The sequence below is a fragment of the Manis pentadactyla genome, chromosome 5 (genome assembly GCF_030020395.1).
Source record: "Manis pentadactyla isolate mManPen7 chromosome 5, mManPen7.hap1, whole genome shotgun sequence".
In the NCBI taxonomy this organism is placed as follows: Eukaryota; Metazoa; Chordata; class Mammalia; order Pholidota; family Manidae; genus Manis; species Manis pentadactyla.
The window spans coordinates 34,650,276-34,676,836 of NC_080023.1; the positions used below are offsets into that span (position 1 = coordinate 34,650,276).

Sequence of the window (26,561 nt, forward strand, 5' to 3'; positions counted from 1 at the left end):
ACTGTATGCAAGCTTAGAAGCATTTGAATGTTTATATGGTTACATGCTTTGTTTTCAATTATTGATAAATTCTCCATCATGGATGCATAGTTAGAAATTGTGATACAATAAAGCATTGCATTTAACTGTTGGCACCATAATGTATATGTACTATAGATTGTGATTTCACAGTTGTATATTTTAGCCAGCTCTGATGACTCAGGAGAGGAGATTGTGCACATCTCTTCATTCTGTGATCAGTGATGTCAGGTTGAGCATGAAGTTGGCAGTGGTGGGAATTTTTACAGCATGGAGATTGGCAAATGGTCTAGGTTAGGGCTTCCCTCCCCTTTTCCCCCCAAAAGAACCAGTTGTTCAGCATTTAGCAGAACACCATAGGTTCTAGGCATCTCTCAGGATGACTTGATTCTAAAGGGTTTTTAAAATATAATCAAGGACCTCTTCGAACATAGCACAGTGTTCTAACAATAACAGTCGTCTTTTAAACCTTTTGCTCTATTTTTCCTCCCCCTAATCTTTTGGTTAATGAAAATTTTCAAGGTAATGCCTGGGCAGGAGACCCCATTGTTGGTTTTGTTTTGCTTTTGGTTAAACAGGGCTCTCACCTATTAGGTTTAGAAAGAATAGCCTTCTTGTCTTGTCTTTAATTCATCTGGAGTAGCCTGCAGTCACACTATTTTCTTAGTTCTTTGTAATACCCTGAGGACAGGACTCCCTCCTTGTGAATGTGCACATTGTGCAGGAGGAGGTAGGGAGCTGAATGCAGAGCCTGAACAATGCTCACTCCTTCCTATGGCCCGATGGGGCTGCTTTTCATTTGGGGCAGCCACCACACTGTAGTGTCGGTAAGGTCCTGTGTAGAGGGCTGTGATTACCACCTGCTGTCTTCATTGCCAACCAGCCAAAAGAATGGGTTTCCTGCCATAATATATTATTTGTAAATTTAAAGAGCCAGAGGAAGATTGGTAGGGAGATATTTTGTTATAGAAATGTCCATTGGTCTTAAATGAGGTACCTTGTCTTCCTTCTCATCCCTTCCACTCCCCTTTAATTGATATTTATTTTTCATTCCATAGAGGGTCAAGATCCATCAGGATTAATTCAATTTGGATTCTTTGGTTATTTATGATGATTTTTTTGAATACAGAGATAATAATCCAGTGACATAACCAAGATTGTTATTATTCCACCCCCATGGTATTGAGTGAACTGATGATCAATGTATAGGCATTTTGACATTTTTCTGAATTTGGGAGTTTGTTTTCTTATTCTGTAGTTTAAGGAGAAGGCACACTGAAGAGAGAAGAAGGTGGCATAGGCAGTGGGCAGTCAGATCTTTATAACTCCACTGATAATGAGGAAAGATCAGAAGGGACATAAGACACACTTAGGCAGCATAGCACACTGGTTATGAACATGGGTCAGGAGTCAGACTGTCTGGCTTAGTGTCCTGGCTTTGCCTTCTGCCAGCTCTGTGAAACTGGGCAAATCACTTAGTGTTCTGTACTTCAGTTTCTTCACCTGGAAAACAGGTAATATTATTATCTACCTCAGGGCTTCTGATGGCTCCCTGAGCACCTTTGTATAAATTGAAAAGACATTTCAGGGTGAACTGTATGGGCCTGGAGACAGACAGTGGCTTTGTATGAATTAGGAAAACAGGATTTTTCCCTCAGAAGAGTTTACATGGTTTGATGAGGACAGTCTGGCTTTTATCCCCAACTTGTCTCCTCAGCTGGGCGCCCTCATGCAGGCTTCAACCTGGAGGTGACCTGACTACCACACTGGGGAGCTGAAGAGGAAATGAATCAGTTAAGTTTCAATAAATGATGCTGTTCCTATTATCATCAGAATTTCAAAGTGAGAGCTTAGGGTGGAAGAAGGTTCAGAAGATGCAGATTTGCACAGAACTCTCTAGACTTAGAGAAGGGAAGTGATTTGCTGGAAGCCCTTGGATATTAGAAGAACTGTGGCTAGAACACAGTTGTCTTGACTTTTGGCCTCCTACCAATCCCGAGTAGGTGTTGTTAGACAACTGTGTGATTCAAACCGAAGAACCACTGATAGAAGATGGAGTTGAGGGGCACTGTGCCATTCCCAGCCCCAAGTACCTGCCCAGAGCCTTTCAAGTGGCTTAGAAACTCTTAGAAGATTGTATGTCTTTTATTTCCCAAAGCCAGACAGAAAATTAGCTCCTTTATCTGATAGTCAAATGTTTGTTTTAAAATATACTAAGCAGCAGGCATGTATATTTTCTATTTTTCATACCAGCACCATTTTATTATTAGATGGAAGTGTATTTCTGTTACACTTGAATGAAAAACCTTTTAAAAGTGTTATTTTCTCACTAAAAGTCTTTTCTGAGTAAAACTAAATGGAAAAGGGCTTTAGTTACTGATGAGAGAAAAAGAGTAAGGTTGACTCACTGTGGAGGTTAGCTTATGCATTCCTCATCCGCCCTTGAAAATCTTCTTAATTGTAAACTATAACGCAAGTACAGAAAACCACATCAAACCAATACATAGCTTAGTTAATTATTTAAGGTGAGCAGTGTGGGAATCACTGCAGCAAGAAACGATCCAAATCAACAAGTAGAATCTTGCCACCTGGAAAGCCATTCCTGGGCTCCCTCCCAGGGATGATGGTTCATCCCCTCCTTCTGAAAGTCAGTCTCTTCATTTTAGGTTGATCGCATCCGTGCTTTTCTTCATACTTGTGCTGCCCAAGTCTTACCAACTTTTTAAAGGCTAGGCTGTGTAAATGTCATTATCCTAACTGTATAATGAGCATTTTATCATGTCTTGTTTTCATTTGGTAATCTAATAACTTGTTTGGGTGAATTCTAGTCGTTTTCTGACTTGACTTGGATGCCTTTTTAAATGCCAAGTACTGGTGAAGTACAACAGTTTTGTGGTTACTTTGGATTCTTAGCTAAAATTATTCAGTTATTAGAATACCAAATGGTGAAATCGATCAGTTTTCCGACCACTCTACAACTGTCACAAGACTGTGTGTGCTTGGCAGAGCCTCTAGTTTCAGTTCTTTGCCCCAAATCAGGAAGCCAAGGGGCTTGACCACTCTTTCCTTCCCATCCTCAGAGCTAACCTCATGCCCATGTGATGGCTGGCAAGTGCCATTCTGTGTACTGAGCAGGCGAGAGTGGTTGAATATAAATGAAATGACTGATTTCACTGTCATCAGTAAAGTACCTCTAGAAATAAATGAGAAGGCACTGGATAGGTGGTTGACCCGAGGACTCTGGGGACTGCTGAGTGACTTTCAGCCCTGGCTGACAATATTTTATTCCGAACATTACAAAACATTTGAAAGAAGGAGGAAGGAGGGAAGGAAGGAAGGAAAAACAAAGGAGGAAAAGAAGGAAGATTGGGTCAAAAAACCCCATTTACCCACCACCTAGTTTCAATAATTGTAAACATTTGCTGTATTTACTTCTCATACACACATACACACACACACACACACACACACACACACACACACACACACACACCCCTAATATTTTTTCAACCATTTCAAACTAAATTGCAGATGTTAGACCTCTTTCTCTCTAAATACTTTTCTGTGCATTTTGAAAGTGTAAGAATATTCTCCTACATAACCACTGTGCCATTGTCACTCTTAATAAGGAAGTTATGCCCTAATATTATCAAATGACCAAAATATATTCGTATTTCTCCAACTGTGCTCAAAATGTCATCTATACAGATTCTTTTAAACTAGGATTTCCTTAAGGAACAATGTAGTTAGCTGTTGTGTCTCTTTCCTATAGCCTCTTATTTAAGAAGAGCAACTCTCCCCCTTTCTTCATGACATTGGCTTTTTGAAGGCCAATTCTCTTACAAAATGTGTCATATTCTGAATTTGCACAGGCGTTTCCACATGGTTTCATTTAACCCAGAGAGCACGTATAGGAGGTTATTACATCAGCCCCCTGTTGGATTTGTACCCAGTGCTCACAAGCCCAGATCCATCTATGATGTGGCAGACCTGCCTCCAGGATACACACTTCCTCCTGACCAGTATCTCTGAACAAAATTGCAACCACCTGATTTAGACACTCCAGTTGTGCATTTTTCTTCTTAGATAGGAAGCTTGGGGAAAAAAGTAATAGAACTTCCAGTCAGTATTAACTGTCCTACTAGGTGGTTCTACTCATGATTTCTAGCTTCTAACAACATTATAAAACAAACTCCTACAAAACCATCTTTTAAAGACGAGGGAGCAGACTCAGAGAAGTGAAGCCATTTGTCTAGGGTCTCATAGCTCCTAAGAGTCAGACTTGACATTTGGACCCAAATTTGCCTAATTCAAAGGGTTCATACTTCACTCTGCTGAGGAATAGATGATGGTAACTGAATTGCCACAATTATCCCAGAACTGAAGTATTGATTTAAGAAGCAACACTATACCTAGATAAAAATGACACAGTGGCTGAAGTATATCTCTGTTCTTTGAAATGGAGACAATGCATGTAGCCCTGAAACACTTCACTAGCCCATTTGTTTCTGGATTCTCCCTTCTCTTTGCTCTCCAGTCAGTCACTAACACTATGTTGTGCAAAAGCTAACTTTGAGTGTTGCCTGTCTCTGTAGCTTCTGTTCTCTTTGTAAGGAAAGAACAGCTTGAGGATGTGCAAACACAGTTACTGCTAAACCCACTCACATGTTCCTGGACTGACCCATTTTCTGTGTTTAGAGCATAAAATGGCTCGAACAGAGGATTTAATGCTCCCAGGGTACTTTTGAGCATTGCCTGTATTCTTAATTAGATTTCTCTTTTAGTGGAGGCTATCAATCTATGACTATAAACAGCACCTTCTGGTTTTCTGATGACATGATGAAAATATAAATGGATTCTGCAGATTGCATTTTATTATCCTCAATGTTAAGCACTTAGAGCTGGTGCTGGAGTGGATCATGGTCTGATAATGTTGATTAAATAAACTCAGGCCTGGACTTCTGTGCTGTTCTTTTGCCAACCCCAACTGAATAGATGTAAGGAGCTATTTTTATTAAAGAAAGTGGCAATGTAAGAGCCACAAAAAGAAGTGCCTTCTGAAGGCAGTGTAGTGGGGCGGTGACACCCTGGCCTGGGTCAAGTGAGACCTGACTCTAGTCTCATCCTTGCTGATAACTAGCTGTATGACTTTAAGCAAGCTACTTAATTTGCAGGACAATATTTTTCTCATCTGTAAAATGAAGCGGTCATCTATTTAGCTTGGACTTATTCTGGTGTAGTAAGAAGGGACACCAGATTGATCTGTGGAAAGATTCCTGGATGCTGTGTGGGAGATGGCTTGTGGATGGGCCAGAGTGGAAGCAAAGAGACCACGGTGGTGGTGGCTGGTGCAGCAATCTTGCTGAGAGGCAGTGGAGGTATGCACTAGTGTGGTAGTGTAGAGACAGAGAGGAAAGAACAGATCTAAAATGCATTTTTGAGGGAGAAATATTGCTTTCTGTGTTACTGGGAATGAGGGACGATAGTTCCATTCAATGAGATGGAGAAGACCAGAGGTGGAATAGGTTGGATCAGGGGGCAGACGTCACAGATTTTGTTTTGATATTGTTAAGTGTGAAATGTTTATAAGGTACCCATGGGGAGATGTCAAGTAAGAAATCAGACACTTGATTCTGGCCTTCAGAAGACAAGGGTCAGTGCCACATATAAAAATGTGTGAGTTGTCATATGTAAGATATTTAAAGATATTTTAAGGTGAGATATTTAAACTCATAAAAATGTATGAGTTATCATTGGTGATATATTTAAAGGCCTGGGACTCCCCAGGGAAGGGGAGTGTGCCAGAGTAAGGACAACAGAAAGTGAAGAAAAGAGAAAAAGAACCATGTATTACCATTAGGAAATGAATGAGGTGGAGTAGCTCAGACAGCGAAGAAGGAAGTATTTTTTGAATGAGGTAGAAGGAAAACCATGAGTGTCTGGTGGTGAGGAAGGTGAGATCCAGAAGGAGGAAGTGGTTGGCTCTCATGCTGCTAAGACCTGATTCAGATCAGATGGGAAAACATACTTTGGATCAGCGAGTATAGTGATACCAGAATTTTCAGAGGAGGGAGGAAAGACCTGCAAAGAGTATTGGAGAGAGAGAAATCAAGAATGAGATCTATGACAACTCTGGTATTGCTGCCAACATTGACCGTGAAATTTATTGAGCTCTTACTGTGGGTCAGGCACTGTGGGAAGGGTTTGACACACACTAATCCATTTACTGTGTGCAAACCTTGGGAGTAGGTACAATTATCATTTCGTAAGCAGGGAAGCTGAAATAATAGAAGTTCATTAATCTGCTTATGATTTAGCTTTAGGTGGAGCTCAGAGTCAAACTCACAGGTCTCAACTCTTAACCCTTTAAGAATTTTCAGTGATTTAAAAGAGGACAGTTTGTAGGCAGCTGAGCTATGATGATAAGGAGAATGGGTACAGGACACTTCGATAGGGAGTTTGGACTGTGAAAAGAAGGAGAAAAACAGGATGGTGGTTGAAGGGGTTGGATTGAACTAGGGTTTCTATGCAAAGAGTGAACTCATTATGCTTCAGCAGAGAGATGAAGGATGCTGTGGACTGAGGGGTAATGTTGAGATAAAGGCAGCACCTGGAGATGGGCGGGTATAGGATCCAGAGCCTTGATAGAGGAAAGAGGGAGCACACGTCTTCCTTTTGAGCTGGCCGAAAAAAGATGAAAAGATAGGTGTAGATACGGTGTGTAGAGGGATATGTGTGGGCCTGGGTGCAGTGGTCTTAAAGGAAAGTCTGGCCAGATGGTCTCAAACTCACTGTGGTTCCAAAAGCAAGGTCACTGGCTGTATAATGGAAGTGGGAGAGCCCATGAGAAAGTAATTGAGAGCAACAAGCAAAATGTCATTCTGAGACTGTCTCCTTAGGAGTTAGTGGGAAATGGGGAGAGTAATTGCCAAAGAACCCCTTCCTTGTCCCCCCCATCTTCTAGGGTGTCTTTTTTTTCAGGACAAGTATAACTCATAGTCCTGGCACACAGGTGCTGACTCCCGGGGCTGTGCTCGCTCTGGCACCTCATGTCCTACCACCCTCCCGAACCCCATCTCTCCCCTCCCTGTGCTCAGCCCTTAGAAATTTTCCTCTTTGCGCAAATTTTTGTGCTGGTCTTTGTATCTTATCTGCCTGAAGTGCCCTACTTCGTCTCTTTCCTTTGGGGAATCTTCTCATCCTTAAGGATCAACTCAAATGTCAGCTCCTCAGAGGTGTTCCTTGACTATCTTAGATAAGAGAGAGGTCATTCCTTGCTCAGATGCTGCATAGAATTTGTGCTTAGGAACATGAACTCTGCAGTCACACTACCAGGGGTTCAATCCAGGCTCTGCTATTTACTAGCTTTGTGTCCTTGGACAGCCTACTTAACCCTCCTGTGTCTAGATTTTTTTGACTTTAAAATGGCAATAATAATAATCTGCCCCACCTTATTGGGTTGTTATGAGAATTAAATAAATATATGGCAAGCATTTAGAACAGAGAAGATATATTGTAGTTGATACATGAATGTGAACTATTACCATTCAACTGTTCAGTCATGCAATTTGTGTTAATTGCTCCCTTTGTGCCCTTGTCAATCTCTGCCCATATTTCACTTCCAACACCTACTGTAGTGTAATCTTCTGTCTTTCCCATTGGATTGTGTATTCTTACTGGGTTGGTACAGATCTTTCTATTTTGGTCTCACTCCTATGACACTGTCTGGCATGAAATAAGTATTCAGTAGATGATTGAGGGGTTGATTGCTAATTCTGGCTCAGATGAATATGATTTATGATGAGTATTGTTTACAAAGAGTTTCCATAGAGTCTTGATTTGATTGTTCTAGCAACCAAAAGAAACAGAAATAGCAATAGATTTATTTCTCAGTAAATGTGAAAATAAGAGCAATCTGTTCTGCTTTATTTTATAATTTAGTTATAAAAATATGCAGAAAGGCTCTTGTTAAATAAGTCAAATATGACCAGAAGTGAGTATAATGAGTTGCTAATAATCTTCTCCAGTGAATTAAAGAGGTGTGATTTTTCATTTGCCACGTGTATGAGGTAATCACACCTTCTGAAAAATGTGCCTGTTTTTGTACAATTTAGAGAAAATATCCATGTCTTTCAAAAGTTAAGTCAAAATATATTAAATTTGTATTTTTTCAATTGCTGGAATCTAGGGACCATCATCTTATCAGCCAGTAGAATCTCCTCTTAAGGTCATTATAATAGGCTTTCTCCTGTTTATTTAAAATCCTCTTCAGACTTGCAGCTTATTAGTGAACCGCAGTTTGTCCATCAGATTGTTTTGAAAAAAAAAAAAAAACCTGAAGGTTAATCAAAATATTTTTGAAATACAATTTATATAAATGATAATGATCAGGCTGAGAGTCTGATTCTTGCCAGTCTTTGTTTATGGCAATAACTTAATAACAGTGGTAACAAAGTAATTAGCAAAATGTAGCATTATGATATACAATGTGTTATGTTATAAACACATCATAAAAATGTTACCATAAAGTTGTGTGGTTTTCTTTATTAGACTGTTGTTCTAAGTCCTCCATATTTCAGTTATTTAAATGATTGAGATCAGTGCCATTGGCATGAACAAACTCAGAAACAGAATTACCTTTTAGTTCTATGGGAAAAAAGTCGAATACAGATGATCTACTTAGTACTTACTTGCATAAACTAGTGTGATGACACATCATGATATCCTCTTGCTTCTGCTTTTGGTTTAATTGCTAAGGTAGATGGAAGTCTTTTTTTTTTTCCAAACTCTTTAAAACAATCAAGATTTTGGTAAATTATCCATTCATTGACTATTTTAATCTGACACAGCATGTCCCTCCAACAAATATTTTGGTTAGTAATTAAAGTGAATTAATCCTAAATCATAAAGCAGAGGGAAAAAAATCTGACCCTGGGCTTTCCTGAAAGGCACTCAAGGCAGAAGTGGTGACCTAACTGCCACCATTAGTACTTCTGAGGATCCCTTGAATGGAGAGATGTGCATAAATTCATTATGCCCACCTTTAAAATCATGGTGGAGCCCAATAATTTTGTCCTTGTACTTCTATTAGGGTTTTTTTTTTATGTTGAATATCTTTAGGGAACTGTAGGAACTTTGACTTTTAACCCTGAGTGAGAAGGGGAAGTACTGAGGCATTTGGGTGGAGTAGTAGCATTTAACTTTACAGGATTATCCTGTTGACAAGACATGGAAGGAAGGTTAGTGAGGCCACTCTTCCAAGAGACTGTTATCTAGGTATAAGACCGTGCCTTGGAGTGATATGGTTGAGTGGAGACAGTGAGAAGTGGTTGGATTCTGGCTAAATTCTGAAGGGAGAATCAACAGGATTTGTTGGTGGGTGTAATTGGTTGTGAAAGATAGGGGTCAAGCATGACTAGGCTGAACAACTGCAAGGATGGAGTTGCAAGGATTAATTGTTCAGGTGGCTGATGCTCAGCAAGGTGTGGAGAGCGGGATTTGGGGGAATGATCAAGTGTTCTTGACATTTCATGCTGCCCTTCCCCTGCTGGCCCTGGAAGGCTCCTGAACCTGGGCGCTCTCGCCACCCACCCCTTGTTCCAGCTCCCCAATCTCAGGCTCTCTTTAAGGGCTCTACTAATCTTCCATCTTGTTCTGTGTCCTTGAAGAGTGATCATGAGTTGATAGCTTGGCCCGTGTCTTGTTTGGGTGGTTGCTAAGAGTCTTCCTTCCATGAGAATCCAAGAGGGAAGGTTAGTGCAAAGTTTGGGCAGTCACTTTTCACCTCTCCTGCTCATGATGGTGGTTGATTCTTGGCAGCCATTTTGTTTTTTATAGCAATGGCTTATGTTGTCATGAAGGGAACAGTAATTAGCAGTCTTTATACTTAAAAAATACAATGTGTGACACTATGAACACATCATAATGATGTTGCTAAGAGGGGTTGCTGAACAGAGGTCATCCGAAATCCTGATTCCAGTGGAAGGTTCTCTCTCTCTGATTATGAACTGCTGACTCATTTTAGTATGCTACGTCAGAACTTTGTAGAATTTACTCTGCATATGAATCACATCTTTTTCAAATGCTTGTTCTGAATAAGTAGGTTGGAGAGTGTGGAAGAGCTGAGAGTCTGTATTTTTAACATTAATTCCAGGTGAAGATGCAGCTGCTGATGGTCTGAGGACCAGACTTTTTAATGGCATGGTCCTTGTTGAATTTCTGGAGTCTATTCAACTGTTGACCCTCCAAAAAAAGATCTAAGTACCTCTATCATAAATAACCTGGACTTGGAAAATAGATGGTATTTGGATCAGTGGAGAGGAGGGTGAAGGCTGTACTGGGACCTAATGGACATAGGAGAGGGGGAAGGAGACAAAAGAAGAGGAATAGAAGTGGAAATGAGCACCTTCCTCTAAATGCATGGTGCCTAGTCCCATCTCATAATTTAATTTAATCACACTACATACTGGAGGATTTTGATTAACAGTCTGACTTTGAACTTACCATTGAACTTACCATGAACTCTAAATAATTTTTTAGTGGTTTTGCATCACATGCAAGATCATTTTAAATAGTACATAGGCATTTTAGGTGGTCCAAGACAATATTTTCTTACAGTCAAAATAGTTATGTTAACTTTGTTTATGGTACAAGTTCAGATATTTGCTTCCCTCACCAGTGTGTGAGCTTTCTACCTACCATGGCCATGTCTCATTTGTGTTTCTGTCTCTAGGCCCTGTTTATCATCCTCCTCAGTAGAAAGGGGCCTGGGTTAATTTAGCCAGAGATTCTGTAATAGATGTAGCTAAACTCTCTTGGATCCTTAATGTAAGCACCATTTGCACTAGAACATAATACTTTCAACAAATATGTAAAGACCTGGGGGGGAAATGTTTTCAAGACTTTCTAATCACTTCTTAGTGAATGGAGGTGAGTTTTATAGAGAATATTAGTGATGTTTTGAGACTGTAAATAAAAACTAATAGATTCAGGAAAGAAAATGCTAAGGTGTTTAAAGTCTGTGTTTAAACTTTAGCCATTTAAAGGAAGGTTTCTTAATTTCTTTGGGAAAAAAGCTAGATATTTACAAACTGTAAGGAACTACTTTTTGTTCATTTTCTCACATTTCCTCAAATAAGAATGAGATGACATTAACAAAGGAATATATTTCTTTTCTTTCTTTTTTTCTTTAGGCAGTATGTTATATTCACTTGTGAATTGTCCTTCTAGTGGGAGTGGTATGGGGATGTTTTAAAATAAAACTTGAACTTTGTTTTACAAGGAACAGTTGGGACCACTTAGTTTCCTTAGATTGCTCTTAAAAACAAAAATCTTGTTTGGTTTTTCTGATAATTAAAGAAATATGTGTTAATTGTAGGAAGTTTTCAAAAAATAGGAAAAATTTAAAGAAGAAAATAAAAATCACACTTGATTCCTACCATGAGTAGATAACACATTGGTATAGTTTCTGTGTTTGTGTGTGTATGTGTGTGTGTGTGTGTGTGTGCGTGCGTGTGCGTGTGTGTGTGTATCTCTGCCTTATAATGTTTTTGCCTGGTTTTTGAATCAAGGTAATGCTGGTCTAATAAGATGAATCAGGAAGTATTCTTTCCTCTTCAATTGTGTGGGAGAGTTTGTGTAGAATTACATGATATTTCTTCCTTAAATATTTGATATAATTTACCAGGTAAGCCTTCTGGGTCTCACACTTTTTTTGGGGGAGGTTATCTGTTTCTTTGTTGAGTGAACTTTGGTTGGTTGTGTCAAGAAATTTATCCAGTTCATCTAAGTTGGTGAATTTATTGACACAAATTTATTTATAATATTCCCTCATCCTTTTAAATCTGTATAATCTGTAATGATGTCATCTCTGTCATTATTGATGCTGGTAATTTGTACCTTTCTTTTTTGGCTAAAAACCAAGGTTACCAATTTTATTAACTAAAGATTTGTCAAGTTGGCTAAAGGTTTATCAGTTTTATTGATCACAAAGAAATAACTTGATTTCATTGATTTTTCTCTATTCTTTTTGGTTTTCTATTTGATTGATTTCAACTCTGATTTTTTTCTTCCTAATTTGGGCTTAATTTGCTTAAGATAGAAGCAGAATTCATTGATTTGATATATTCATTGATCTTCTTTTCTGATATAGGTGTTTTGTGCTATACATTTTCCCCTAATACTGCTTTAGGATCTTTCCATACATTTTTATATTGCCACATTCTTCCACTAAGAAACATATTCTAATTTATTTTGATTTCCTCTTTGATAAATGGATTGTTTTGAATTGTGTTACTTAGTTTAAAATTATTTGGGGATTTTTCCAGAGAAAATTCTGTCTAAATAAATTTCAAATTTCATTTCACTGTGGTCAGATGATATACTTTTTTTTATACTTGATTTATATGTGAATCCCACATTTATCCCTTATTATTATTATTATTTTTAATAAAATGCTGAAATGGTAGGTAGATGCAAGATAAAGGTAGAAAACATAATTTAGTGCTATAAGAGGACAGATGTAGATGATCAGGTCTGTGCCTATAGACTAAGTATTAATCCAAGCTAGACAAGGGCAACAAAACATCCACGGATGCAGAAGATTCAGATGACATACTTTTTATGAACTGAATTCTGGTATGTTTGTGGAGATTTGTTTTTTGACCCAGAAATTGATCTATCTCAATAAATGTTTGTTGTGAACATAAGTAAAATGTGTATTTTGCTGTTGTAAGGTGAAGTATTGTAGAAATGTCAATTAATTCAAGTTGGTTGATACTATTGTTTAATTCTTCTTTATCCTTACTGATTTTCTGTCTGCTTGTTCTCTCAGTTATTCAAGAGAGATACTAAATCTCTGAGTCTAGTGAATTTGTATATTTGCCCTTGAAGGTCTATCAGTTTTAGCTTATTTATTGTGGACCTTTGTTTTTTTAAATAGGTGAAATGTTTAAGATTGGTGTGTCTTCCTGATGAGATAACCATTTGTGAAATAACTTTATCTTGCATGGTATTATTCTTTGTCTAAAAATGTCTTTATGTAGTATTAATATAGCCCCCCCTAGCTTTCTTTTGATTACTTTAGCATGATATAGCTCATTTCTATTCTTCTATTTTTAACCTATTTGTATCTTTATATTTAATTTGCATTTCTTGTAGACAGCACATAGTTGAGACTTGCTTTTTATCCAATCTGACAATCTCTATCTTTTAATTGAGGGTGTTTAGGCCACTTATATTTAATACACTTATTGATATGGTTAGATTTAAGTGTATAATATTCTATTTGCTTCCTATTTATTCCATCTGTTCTCTATTTCTTTTTCCTTTTTTCTTTTTTCTTTTAGACTATTTTTTATGATTCTGTTTTATCTTCTTTCTTGACTTATTAGCTATAACATTTTATTTTATTATTTTAGAGGTTGCTTTAGGGTTTATAGTATGAATATTTATTTACCTGGCATATTATGGATGCTCAATAAATATTTATTGAATGAAAAAATCTATGCACTGGTGCTTAGGCCAAAGCACTACTGAGAACCAGAGTTGACAAGAATGGCCATCAATCTTGTGCTGTTAGACAGTTCATTCTTTCCCAGCTTTTATTTTTCTTTTGTACCATGTTATGGATATTAGCTTTAATATTCCTGTATTTATGTTCATCTCTCAAGGTTAGGGGTCCGTGACCTCCTCTCCTCTGCCATTAACATTTGTTAATGTTTTAACAAATAAATACTTTATCCTTAGGTGGTGCACTCTGTAGGCTTTTTGAAAGTGTGTTTGTTGAATTCTCAGGAAAAAAGAGGCTGTGGCCTTGACTTATCATGGCCAAACCCCAAAAGTAACATTCTTATCAGGAAGAACAGATTTTTTTAAGGAATTAGATAGGAAAAAAACTTTTAAAAAATGGTCTAAATTTAAGATTAGCTGATCTAAGCAAAGCGACACATGTAAAGGAAATTCAGACCTAACAGTTTTTCCCATTCTTGGAGTGCCACCAGTTTTTCAAGGCTTTTAAATATCAAAAAAAAAAAAAAAGAATCATTGAGCTTCCTGATTAAAGAAGAAAAATTTATGCTTTCTTTTTCTTTTTTTTCTTTTCCAGCAAGTAACAGGCAGAAGTTTTGGTGATAAAGATTTTCGGACAGGATTAGAAAATGGAATCCTTCTATGCGAGTAAGTATAGCCTATATTCAGTTGCTTTTTTCAAGAAAAGTCATTAATGCTATTCAGTTTGTCTGTAAAACTTCTAGTGTTTTGTTTTTAATTTATTTACTGTTTGAACCTGAAATTTTTTAAAATCGCTGGGCTAGGCATAAACATAAGTAGGTGAGGGAGTCTTGGTGTTTAGTAGGGAGTGGTGGAGACTGTGGCAATTTCAAACAAGAAAAAGAGGAAATATCTGGTAGTTGTTACTCAACTTCAAACAACTTTTACAATGTAGGAATTTAGGCCCAGGTAATTGGAATAATGTAGACTGAATTATGGTGAAAGCATTAGCTTTTCTCCCCTTTTGCCCCCAAACAAAACAAGCTTATGCCAAATGAAAGCAGAGCTTCTATTTACATACAACATCTTAAAGCATGCCAGGCAATGCTCCTTACTGGGGCTACTTCCCTGAATTATTTTGAATATATTTAATTTGTGCTATTGGCAAAATTCAAATGTGAACAATAATGGCAGTGTTTAATTTTTGTTTTTTGAACCTGGGCTTTGTCATAGAGTGCTGCTGTAATGATGGGTTCAAGAGCTTTCTGTGAAACAGCTTGAGACACAAAATAAGCTATGGCCTTAATACTTATGGATGGATGGACATAAACTTAAAGATTTCAAATTGTGAATTTATTTAAGAGGTTCTAATTTGGATACTAATTTTTGTTTTATTGAGGTTATATGTACATACATGAAATGCATAGCTCCTAAATATACAGTCTGATAGATTTTGAAAACAATGAGCATGCATGTAACCTACACCCTGATCAAGATGTAGATGGGAAAGTGCCCTCAAGTCCCTTCCCAACCTCAACCATGTGTAGAAAAGCACTGTTCTGATTTCTATCACCATAGCATCTGTTTTCCCTTACTTTAAACTTTCTATAAATAGAATAACACAGAAAGAACTCTTATTTTGGTGGCTTACAGAATATTGTTTGAGACCCACCACTGTATTTGAAAGAGCACAAGTTTTAGAGCCTGAGGACAGAGACTTAAGTCCTTACTTCACCCTTAAGTCATTTAACTTCCTAGAGTCTCATATTTTTCTTTCTGAAACATAAACATTTATAACTCTTGCCTGTTTGATAAGCTTTTTGTGAATTTCAGCAGGATAATATGGCTAAGGTGCCTTTAAAAATTACAACATTGGCTATACAAATGTTGATTATTACACAGCCCCTTTCAACACAGTTCATGTCAGCATTTTTTTCCTGCTTCCCATTGTCCTTTCTTCAAAGAGAAATTTAAATCCCCTGATTGCTATGGAGCTGGACTACTTCTCTCCACCTCTTGGAAACACCTATTAGTATGGAGATACACTAAAGCCAGGCAAGAGATTCTGGAAATATTGCAGTTTTACCCACAAATGGATTATTGTCTAAGACCTCTAACCATGGAGGATCAGTCCACTGGTGTATGTGAAGGAGTCTGAGGACCAGAGTCAGGCCCTGGCCTCCCTGTGGGATGCCAGCTAGCAGCCCTGGCAAAGAGCCTGCTAAGGTGGAATGAACTGCATTGGTAGCCTGAGGCAAGGAAAGCCAGTAGCATGAATCCCAGCCAAAGCCTTTGAGAAGAGGCTGGGTCAGCAGCCAGAGAAACCAGATGTAAACACATTTCTAAGGGCTGGACCCACAGAGCAATGAGAAACAAAATCAAGACCCCAGAGCTGAACATACTGAAGGTCTGAAATGACAGAGGAAGATTTCCCTCTCCTTTTTGGTCAGGGGCAGGGGCATGGTTAGCTTGGATCTGAGCTAAAGCACATTGGGCTGCTGTAGGCAGAGATGAATGGGAATATCTTCTAGGATTTGTATCTAGAGACCAATCTGGCAAGGAGGGGGTCTTGCATAATTCCAGGCCTGGGACTGGTTGATGACAGGGGCCGAAAGGCTGAAAACTCAGTTGGGAGGGTCTCAGGTACATGAAGGTGCCTAGACGGTGGGTCCCTACAGGTTTTAAACACCTGTCTTTGGAGAGTACATGAGAATGCCTAAGACTATGCCACTTTCTAGAACTAGAAAGAGTTTTGTGGGTACTGTTGATTAAGGAGTTTGAATTCATAGTCACCACCTACATAGCAACATTAAAAAATACAGGAACTCTCTAGAATTTTGAATTTCAGAAATTAGCAATTCATCTCTTCTGCGATTTGGGCTTTCATAATATACACCCTGTTTTTAAAAATTACTGGGGCTTTTCAACTTTGTATTATTCAAAATAGAAGCCCAGCTGGTGTCTTGTAACAGTGTTATGACCCCATTTGAAAAATACATGACAGCATCAGTGAATTCTCCCTTTTGTTCAACAAACTCTCATCTTTCTATCTGAGTTGGATTGGCTGTAAATGTTGGTTACAACTGTGAAGACACCATGCTCTTTGTTCACTAAAAATGTCCTCGGTTTTTTATGAGTCTGAAAAAATTTCAGTTCTCCTCAAACAGAAGGGCATCTTCTGGGCCTAGAGTCTGGTTTTCCTCTTCCCAGTCCTACCAGGTTCCAGACTTACCTGTGGTTTGTAAGGACTATTCTCATGCCCATTTTATAGAAGTAACTGGGGCAGAGGAGTAAGTAACTTTGCTAGGGTTATACAGATAGGATGAATTTAAATTTAGAAGTCTGATTCCTTAGCTTTTGCTCTTAACCACTGCCCCATGCCTAGAGGTAGGATTTTAATGGGAGGGAAAAGCCAGAGGCTGGGTGGTGGGTGGAATGGAATTGATGCCAGAAATCCTAGGAAGTGGGGAGAAGGACAATACAGAGGACAACCACGGGGTCTCAGCTGGACAGAAGATGAAGAATGACATGGGATGGTGATTTTGGAAAAACGTAAGCATCAAGGGCCTGGTGGTCTGGCTTATAAGATAAGAAGGCAAGGCCAGTAAGAGCAAGGGCGTGAGGCAGCTGAGTGGGTAGGAGGCTGTGGTCACAGAGTGTGCTGGGGTACAGCTGTCAAAACTAGAGGAGACAAGTGAGAGTGGTGGACTTCTACTAAAGGCTACAGAGGCAGGAAAGAGAACAGACTGGCACCTACAGGCAGCATCTAAGATGGAAATTGAGAGCATCAAGATCACCCTGGAAGCTCTTTTACTTTGCTTGTGAAGGGCAGCACTCATGGCTTGCGTTGCACCCCCTGTATGTAGTAATACTTATGCATAAATGTATAACTTACAGTAATAGCAAGTATAAAATAGAGTGTATATGCCAGATAGGATTATAATAGGTGTTTTTTGCTATCATCAGCTCTCTCTTCCTCCATTGTTTTTGCCAAGTGTGTGTAGTTGAAGTTTTGGAGGTTAAATGTGCAAATGATGGGAGGCCTCTGCTGAGCATTAAAGGTTTGGGGCCAAAGTGTGACAGAACTGCAAACCTGTGACAAGTATAATGCTGTTAGAAATGTTTGAATACTGCACTATGTCTTTGAGGACATCAGGGTTGGAAAGGAGGCCTGCAAAGAACCATTCCAGGAAGCCGCTCCCAGGATGCAGTCACTGAGGACTGTCATCTGCACCCCTGCCCCCAGATCACACTGCTTGGGAATAGCTCCAGAAAGGATAGTTTCTGACTTGTTTTCCTGACTATGACTTTAGTATTTAGAGATAATTCTATGGAATTCCATCTGTATCAGGAGTTGGCAAATTACGGTCCTTGGCCTGTTTTGTTGCTAGCCTTCCTTCTTGCTAAGAATGGCTTTTATAATTTTAATGGGTTGTAAATAAAATAAAATGAGAGTTGTATGTGGCTCATAAAGCTTAAAATGTTTACTATCTAGTCCTCTGCAGAAGAAGTTTTCCAGCCCATTAAGGACTATGGAATTAATTTTGGATGTAAACTGTTTATTTATCCTCATAAAGTTAAGTAATTGAGTTTGGGCAGTGCAAAAATGCTGTTTGGATAAATCAAATAACTTGTTACATAACATTTTCTCAGGAGTTTCTTTACAAGTCATCACCTCCCCTCCCAACTTTTTATTTTGAAAAATTTCAAACTGATAGAAAAGCTGTAACAATGATGTAAGGGTTACTCATATACCCTGCAACTAGATGCAAATGGTTCAGAAAAAAGAGGCATATTGAGAGAGAGAGAAAGCAAGTGTGGCAAAATGCCGGTTCAAATCCTTTTAGCAGAGAACTAGTGGGAAGTGAATGGATTTGGGAACACTTAGGTTTAATCCTATGAAACTTCTGTTCAGAGACCAAAAACGGTCAGAAAATGTGATTTCATATGGTTCAACCTAATAAACAGTCCGTCTGCTGGATTTATCGACTCTGTATCCTTAGGCAAGTTACTTAACCTCCCTGAGCCCCAGCTTCCTCATCTAAAAACATGTAAAATTATATTAATTCATAGGGTTGTTCTGAGGATTAGATGAATTGATAATATGTACTTAGTGCTTGGAACATAGCAGGCAGTTAAATGCCAACTTTTCTCCCTTTGTCTATGAAATGGGGAAATTACTACCTCATATGGTCCCAGTGAGGGAGAGAGTCAAGTGCTCAGCAGTGTCACGTGCTTGCTCGGCACCCTGGACCACAGGCTGTTCTCATTACCATTGCTGGAAATGGGCCGAAAGTCAATCACAATCACGACATAGTCAGTGCAGCTCTGTGTCGCTGTGGGCCCATCAGCCGTCTCTCTGGGACTGCCAGTGAGCCGCAGGCTGAACCAACTGGGGTTTTACTTTCCAGCTTCTCTTGCCTAGCCTGTGATCAAAAACTGGGCAAGAAAATCTGGGTCCCTTACAAATCTGATCATCTGTAAATAATGGGCTTTGGCTGGCAGAGCTTGGGGCCTATAGTGATTGTTTTGAAAACAGTAACCTTGACCTCTATGGTGATGTCATTTCCTCCCGCTCCCTCCAGTCTGCTGTGATTTCTTTTTCTGGGAAGCTGTTCCAGAATGCCCCAGGCAGCATTAGTGAGTTCCTGCCTGGCTTCTAAGCTCCTGTACCGCCTCTGTGCTATCACTTCACAGTGCACCACCTCATTGTCTCCAGGGTGGACAGGGGTATGAGATGAGGGTGAATAGAGAGGAAAGTAGGCAGAGGCATGATCTGTACCAGATCAAAAACTTACTGAAGACTGCTTCTATATATCTTTGTATTCCCCTCACTGGACAGTGGTGTAGCACATAATACATCTGTTACAGACACCTGAGGAATAAATTGAGACTGGTACGAAGATTTCTTCTTAGGCTACCTAATCACCAGTGACCTGACCTTTCTCCCAATCTTAGCTCTCATTGTCAGTATTATCCTCTTCTTTCTTTCGCCCCTCCTCTTCTTTCCTCCCTTTCCCTCCCTTCTCTTCTTTCCTCTCTTCTCTTCCCCCTCTGCTTCTCCTTCACACACACGCGCACGCGCGCGCGCACACACACACACACACACACACACACACACACACAACTTTACATAAAGAGTACACCCATCCCTGAAGACTGGAGCCCAATGGATGGGAAGTATCTGCTTTCTTTAAGTACAAGATTCTTCATTACAGCTCCGTCTTCCTAGGAGGTATAGAGGTGAACTTAGGGGTTTTGTCTGGCACACACATTTCCATGGAATGCCAAGTCTGAGTATGCCTGTCTGCAAATAAGTGGCCAATGGAGAATGTCTTAGTGGATTTTTGTCAAAATTCTTATAGTGCTGGAATAATTTTCTGAAGATAAGAAATCTGTTGGCAAACACTTGTTTATATCATTGCTGGTGAATGAGCTGCTTATTCTTAGAAGAAGGGCTTGTCTCGGATTCTTGTACTGATTTCAGCCTGAGACGTGTTGTACCACAGACAGGTACTACTCTGCTAGGACAGATTGGGAGTTGATGGTGGTGCTTTGCATGGAGGCATTTTGTCACTTGTTAGGTATCGGCCCTGTTCTGTACAGCCCCAAATTAGGCACTGAGGGGCATAAAAGGGAATGTAAGGCTTGATGCCTGATCTTCAGGAGTTTTTTTATAATGTGCTTGGGGACTGAAGATACACACAAAGCAGCTAAATAACAGTACAAACCAGTATGTGAGAAAATTCCAGTGACCAAGATTTAATTACCAAGATTTAATAAGAAGTTAAACAAAGGGAGATTGTTGTAGTTTGGGAGACAATTATTGGGGAGATGTTACATCTAGTGAATTTTATATCAGATGGTAATGGACTGAGGGAAGGGGCACATTCTACACAGGGGCAAGAGTCGCGGAAAGGTTGGGGCTGGAATGAGTGTGTGGCATGTGAACATAGAAAGGGATCTGCCTGACAGCCAGGAGGGCTTCCCCTCCTTCATTCAGCTAACCTGTTTAAGAGCCCATGTACAAGTGTGGTAAGTTACCAGAAAGGCTAGTACACTATGCAATAAGCTCGTGTAATGGGGTGCCCTGATCAGGTCTGGAATCTACTGCTGACTCCACTTGGGGTTGAAACCTCAGGTTCCCTTGTGGAAGGGACAGTTAGGTAGAGACCTGAATGAAGAGTAGGAATTGGCCAGGATAAAGGGAAGGGAGATGGAAGTAGGGAGGGAGCATGTTTTATTTAGACTGAAAGAATAACATGATGACATCCCTGACATAGAAACTCTATGTTTTGGAGGAATTGTAAGAAGACTTATTTGTCCAAAATGTAGAAAACAAGGAGACAATGGTATGAGATGACAGTGGATGAAGAGGAGAAGTAGGCAGAAGCAAGATTTCTCAGTCTTGTAAGCCATAGAAGGATTTTTACATTGATCTCCAGAACAATAGAAATGAGAAGAATTGTGAAGAAATCAAGAGGACTTGGTAAGATACAGGATATGGATGACTGAAAGGAAAGACTAAAAAATAACTTCAGCGTCTCAGTTGTTAATGACAAGCAGGGTGGGCCCTCCATACAAGCTGGAAAGTGTCCTCTATTTGTTGAGAGAGGTTGTGGCTACAGTTTGGACATTAGACAGACTTGAGTTTGGGGAAAGGATAGCACACCCCAGGGGATAGTCCTCTAGACTGCTGGGGATGGCACCTGGAGCTTAGAGGTGAGACAGTGATGTAACTTATCCAAGCTGGATTTGCCTGCCATTGTTGGACATTAAGGCTAACCTGTGTTATGTGACAGTCTCTCTGAGGGAACAATTACATCAAGAAAATGCAGCAGAACAAGGCTCAGTTTAAAGAAGTCCATGCCCAGGGTCAGGGGTGAAAGAAAGAGAAGCTCACAAAGGGGCTCTCTGAGAGATGAGAGGAAACCCAGGGAAATGGGGGTCCTGGGAAGCAGGGAGCGAAGAAGATGTCTGCGGAGCTGGAGGTCACCTGGCAGAGGTCAGCAGAGACCTCAGGAAAAGCCTCACTGGTAGAGGGAGGCACTGGAAACCTTTGTCAGTGACTAGCCGTCTCTGGAAACTGCCAGACACCTGACCATGATTCCATCTAATTATTTTGGGTCTGGCTCATGCTTTTGCATCATTTCAACAGGCTATTGTTAGAGACTTATCTAATAGAAACTACACATGCAATGTTTTATTATTATTAAACAAGAAATGAGATTATTAAAAAAGAAATGAGATTAGTCTGAGGCAATGGCTTATAAGTAGAGTGACCACATAGTTTGCCACTCAAACAAGCCACTTTTGAGAGTGAAAGGGGTTGTTAACCAGCTGAGAGGTTGGGACAACAAATGGAATCTGCGTCTGTCCTTGGCACACCGGGACACACGGTCACCCCAGTCGCTGGCTACCCCAGACTGGTTCCTTCTAGGCACTGTTGCTTTGCTCAGTATTTGCAAACCCATCCCTTGTTTGATCCTCACAGCAACCCTGGTCGGACAGCCAGGGTCACATTTACCTATCTCCCTTTGTAATGATTAGATGGAGACGGAGGGTGGTAGGGCAAGGCGTCTTCAGACTCTCCCTAGAGCTCTCTCTGACCCAGATGCTGCCTCAAATCTCAGCAAACATAGGCCCTTTTGCCGTTACTGATTTTGGACTGTACAGACTGTTAAGAATTTGATAGGCCTCCTCTGCAGTGTTCTCCCTTGTCTTTCTGCCATATCACAACTGGCTTCGCTGACTTGGTCTGTCTCCAGGTCTTTGGCACCAAGACTCATTAAGCTTTTAAGTTCAAGTGAGGACATTTCAACCCACTCTTTTTAAAAAGATCTCCAGTGAAAAACTGCTTCTTTGTTTGAAGACTGGCCTGGCTTAGGTGGGGACTTAGGCAAGGACTGAGTATCCCTGATAGCCTTATGTTAGGAAAGATGAAACAGATGAAGAACATAGAAGGTGACTTTGTAGGACCCATGATGAGCAGAATGGACTCTCAGGTTGCCCTTCTTTATTTTTTAAAAATCCTTACCAAATAGACAGCCTTTGGTTCATACTCAAAAGAGGGACATAACACAGTGTGTGTGTGTGTGTGTGTGTGTGTGTGTGTGTGTGTGTGTTGGGGGGTAGGTGTTACTGTTCCCATTCAAACTATGCTTTAGCATCAATTATCAGAGTCTACTGGTGTGGGAGAGGGACTAATTGTGTGCATTTGAGCACATGCATTTGAAACATTCTCAAATGTTTCATCCATCTTTGCAAATATTTTGCCCATTAAAAATTATATAATCCTGGTCACAACTTTTTTCCTCCTAACACCCAGTTTTACATGACCTACACCCAGTAGGACAGTTATAGAGTTTGTTTTGATGCTGTCAAAAAATGTATTTGAAACTTATTTTATCCTGAAATTATAATTCAGGAACCACTTCCCTCAAAATGTGGTGATTTCCTTCACCCTATCAATCTGTGCCTTAAAAAATATTAGATTTCTGTTTCCTTCAATCACAGGTTTAATCTCTTTCCTCCTGAACAAATTTATTACACGTTTATTGGAATGATCAGTTGACTTGAAAATACATGTAACAGGTTTGAATATGAGCTGCTTGTGTGGTAGAGACCTATGGCCTTGCCTGCCTGGAGGATTTCGTAGCTCCCTAATTGTGTTTTCTTTTTTTTTTAAAATAATTATTTTTTATTGAAGGGTAGTTGACACACAGTATTACATTACATGAGTTTCAAGTGTACAACACAGTGGTAGAACATTTATATACATAATTCTAGGTTCCAGCTATCACCCTACCAGGCTGTTACAATATCTTGACTATATTCCTCATGCTATACATTACATCCCGGTTACTAATTTATTTTACCATTGGAAGTCTGTCCTTTTTTTTTTTTTTTTTTTTTTTTTTTTGTGAGGGCATCTCTCATATTTATTGATCAAATGGTTGTTAACGACAATAAAATTCTGTATAGGGGAGTCAATGCTCAATGCACAATCATTAATCCACCCCAAGCCTAATTTTTGTCAGTCTCCAATCTTCTGAGGCATAACAAACAAGTTTTTACATGTAGAACAAATTCTTACATAATGAATAAGTTACATAGTGAACAGTACAAGGGCAGTCATCACAGAAACTTTCGGTTTTGCTCATGCATTATGAACTCTAAACAGTCAGTTCAAATATGAATACTCATTTGGTTTTTATACTTGATTTATATGTGGATACCACATTTCTCTCTTTATTATTATTATTTTTAATAAAATGCTGGAGTGGTAGGTAGATACAAGATAAAGGTAGAAAACATAGTTTAGTGTTGTAAGGGAGCAAATGTAGATGATCAGGTGTGTGCCTGTAGACTATGTGTTAATCCAAGCTAGACCAGGGCAATAAAACATCCACGTATGCAGAAGATTTCTCTCAGAACATGGGGGGAGGTTCTAAGCCTCACCTCTGTTGATCCCCAATTTCTCACCTGATGGCCCCCCTGCGACTGTGCCTGTCTTAGGTTGTTCCTCCCTTGAGGAATCTTACCCGTCTCTGGCTAACCAGTCATCTTCCGGGGCCATACAGGGAAATGTGAAGTTGGTAAGTGAGAGAGAAGCCTTATTGTTTGAAAAAGTTAGCTTTTTACTTCTTTGCATATTTATGCCCTGTGGCTTCTATGCCCAGCATTTGTCTTGAGGTATCTTTACCACTTGGAAGAATTATGATACTCGGTAAATTTGATATGAGGCACGAATTCTATTTAAGGGTTGTAATTAAGAAGGAAGAAGAAAAGCTATAGAAGTAGCAGGCGGAAGAAAACATGGGAAGATTGATTATTTCTTTGATATATCTTCTTGTAGAGTAACTTCAGCATGTACAGGTTTTAAGCTACTACTTAAATTGCACACACACATTAACATAATAGGAGTATAGTTACATAACCAAAGCATATCTGTAATTACCAGCCATCTCCAGTGAAACCAAGAAAACCAGTTAGGCACCTTAGGCATTTGTGAATGATTTGTGAAATCTATGATATGGTGGATATTGTCCAACTGAGCTTGAACAGTCTGAGAGAAATCAGACAAATTAAAACAACCCATTCCTGGGGACTGTTCACATGCCATATGTTCTTTTAACAGTAAATAGTTTGTAGTTGTAAGACTTTGGAGCGCTACAATTTGCACTTCTCCAAATTCTTGGTTGAGTTCCAACAGTATAGATCCAGTCCAATTTTGTTGTTTTACTGTATGCACAGGCCAGCTTAGATATCTCCTTCCTCATTCCCATGGCAAGTCCAGGAACTGGTGGGATGAGTGCATCTACAGCTGTAGCAGTGCGTGGATCTTTGTTGGGGTTTTTTGATGATCATCTTCTGGCATGAGTCTTCCAGAGAGTGCAGATGTTGGAAGTTCTTTTTCATATCGTATCTTAGTTCATTTTCGGGGTAGCCCAATTAGGCTTTGATCCTCTGTGTAAACACAAACAGACCCTTTGCCTACACTTTTATATGCCCTTTATACCCTTGTGTAGAACTCGTTGGAGGTTACCACACAGAAACTGCCCTTTTTTTTTTTTTTTTTAATTGTGTTTTCTTAATAATCCATGTTCTGATGGCCTCTACTGAGCTGTCAGGCTGGGTGGGCTGACTTCCTACAATGAAGTGTGCACAATTCCTGCTTCAAGCCTGCCATTCTAAATGTTTCCTTAGTTTACCCACAGAAGAGGACCTTTTCTTAAATAGTTCACTGAGGACCCAGTTTATAAATGATTTCTTTTTAAAGTTAACTGTGCAGGAATAGACTTCCCTCTTTATATTAAGGGGAAAAAATAAAGAGTGAATGAAAAGATAAATAGAAAGTTAAGATTTTATGGCTGAGTGATTAGCTCTAGTGCTCGCCTTCCCTTTGGCCACTACAGACTCTGCCATGAGGCTAACATGTGCAAACATGGCTTCACTTTGCCCGACGCACCTTCCCACAAGATAGGACATGATTCAGGCTCCTTTGCCTGGAACCATGTTCCTCATCCTCAGGGAGCAGTGTTTCTGTTTGGCTTATCTTCACCATCCCTTTGCACTGACCACAGAGGATGACTGTTGTTTCTACAATTCTCCTTGTGCTTCCCTACTACCATGCCTTGGCTGTATTTCTTTCCACTCACTTGGGGTGCTCACCACACTGCCCATTTCCATCTCCCTAAGTCCTAAGTCCTCACATTGGGCACCTTTTCCTCCATTAAAGTATCACCCTCCCTGCAGCCTGCATTCAGTATTTCCTTCTTCTTCTTCACGCCCATCATGGTGACAACCGTACCTCCTGGAGCAGAGATGACAACCCTGACTTCAGGTGCTCTCTCTCTCTCATCTATGGGTTGAGAAATGTTTTGGCGGTGCCTAGAGCCAGTAATTTGTCTCATACATGGCACTACTTATGAGATTGTATGTTTTAACTTTCTATTATATTATAAACTCCTTGGCATAGTGACAGTGAGTCACTCATCTTTCTATGCCTAATGGTGCTTGCACATGGCAGGAATGTAATAGACTATCTTGGAGGGAGAATGGGTAGAAGAAGGAAGGTTATTCCAAAATTAACATTTTTGGAATTATTAACATGTTTAAAACTAAGCAATAAATGTGTATTAAAACCATGCTATGCTGGCTCAAAGTGGATCATAAATAGAGCTAAAACAAAATTCTTAAAATTAAACACAGAAGTTTATCTTTGGATAAAGCATTTGGATACCCTTGGATTAAGCAATGGTTTCCTGCATGTAACATCAGAAGTACAAACAACAAAAGAAAAAAATAGATATATTGGACTATATCAAAATTAAAAGCTTTTGTCCTATAAATGGTATCATCTCCCAACCCACAGAATGGAAGAAAATATGATATTTGCAAATTATATATTGAGAAGGGACTTATATCTAGAATAAAGAAATCTTATAACTCAATAAAAAAGATTGAAAATCAATTAAAAATGGGCAAATATTTCTGAATAGATATTTCTCCAAAGAAGATATATAAATGTCCGATAACTAACACATGAGAAG

General features: G+C 39.4%; 1 protein-coding gene across 14 annotated transcripts in view; it reads left to right on the plus strand.

The window, feature by feature from the left end:
• LIMCH1 (LIM and calponin homology domains 1) overlaps positions 1-26,561 on the plus strand; it is a 311,556-nt gene that overhangs the window by 105,371 nt on the left and 179,624 nt on the right. For all 14 annotated transcript variants that reach the window (XM_057502178.1, XM_036908574.2, XM_036908560.2 and 11 more), the window contains exon 2: positions 14,123-14,193. In XM_057502178.1, coding sequence (XP_057358161.1) covers positions 14,123-14,193 — 71 coding nt within the window. The remainder of the gene's footprint in view (positions 1-14,122; positions 14,194-26,561) is intronic.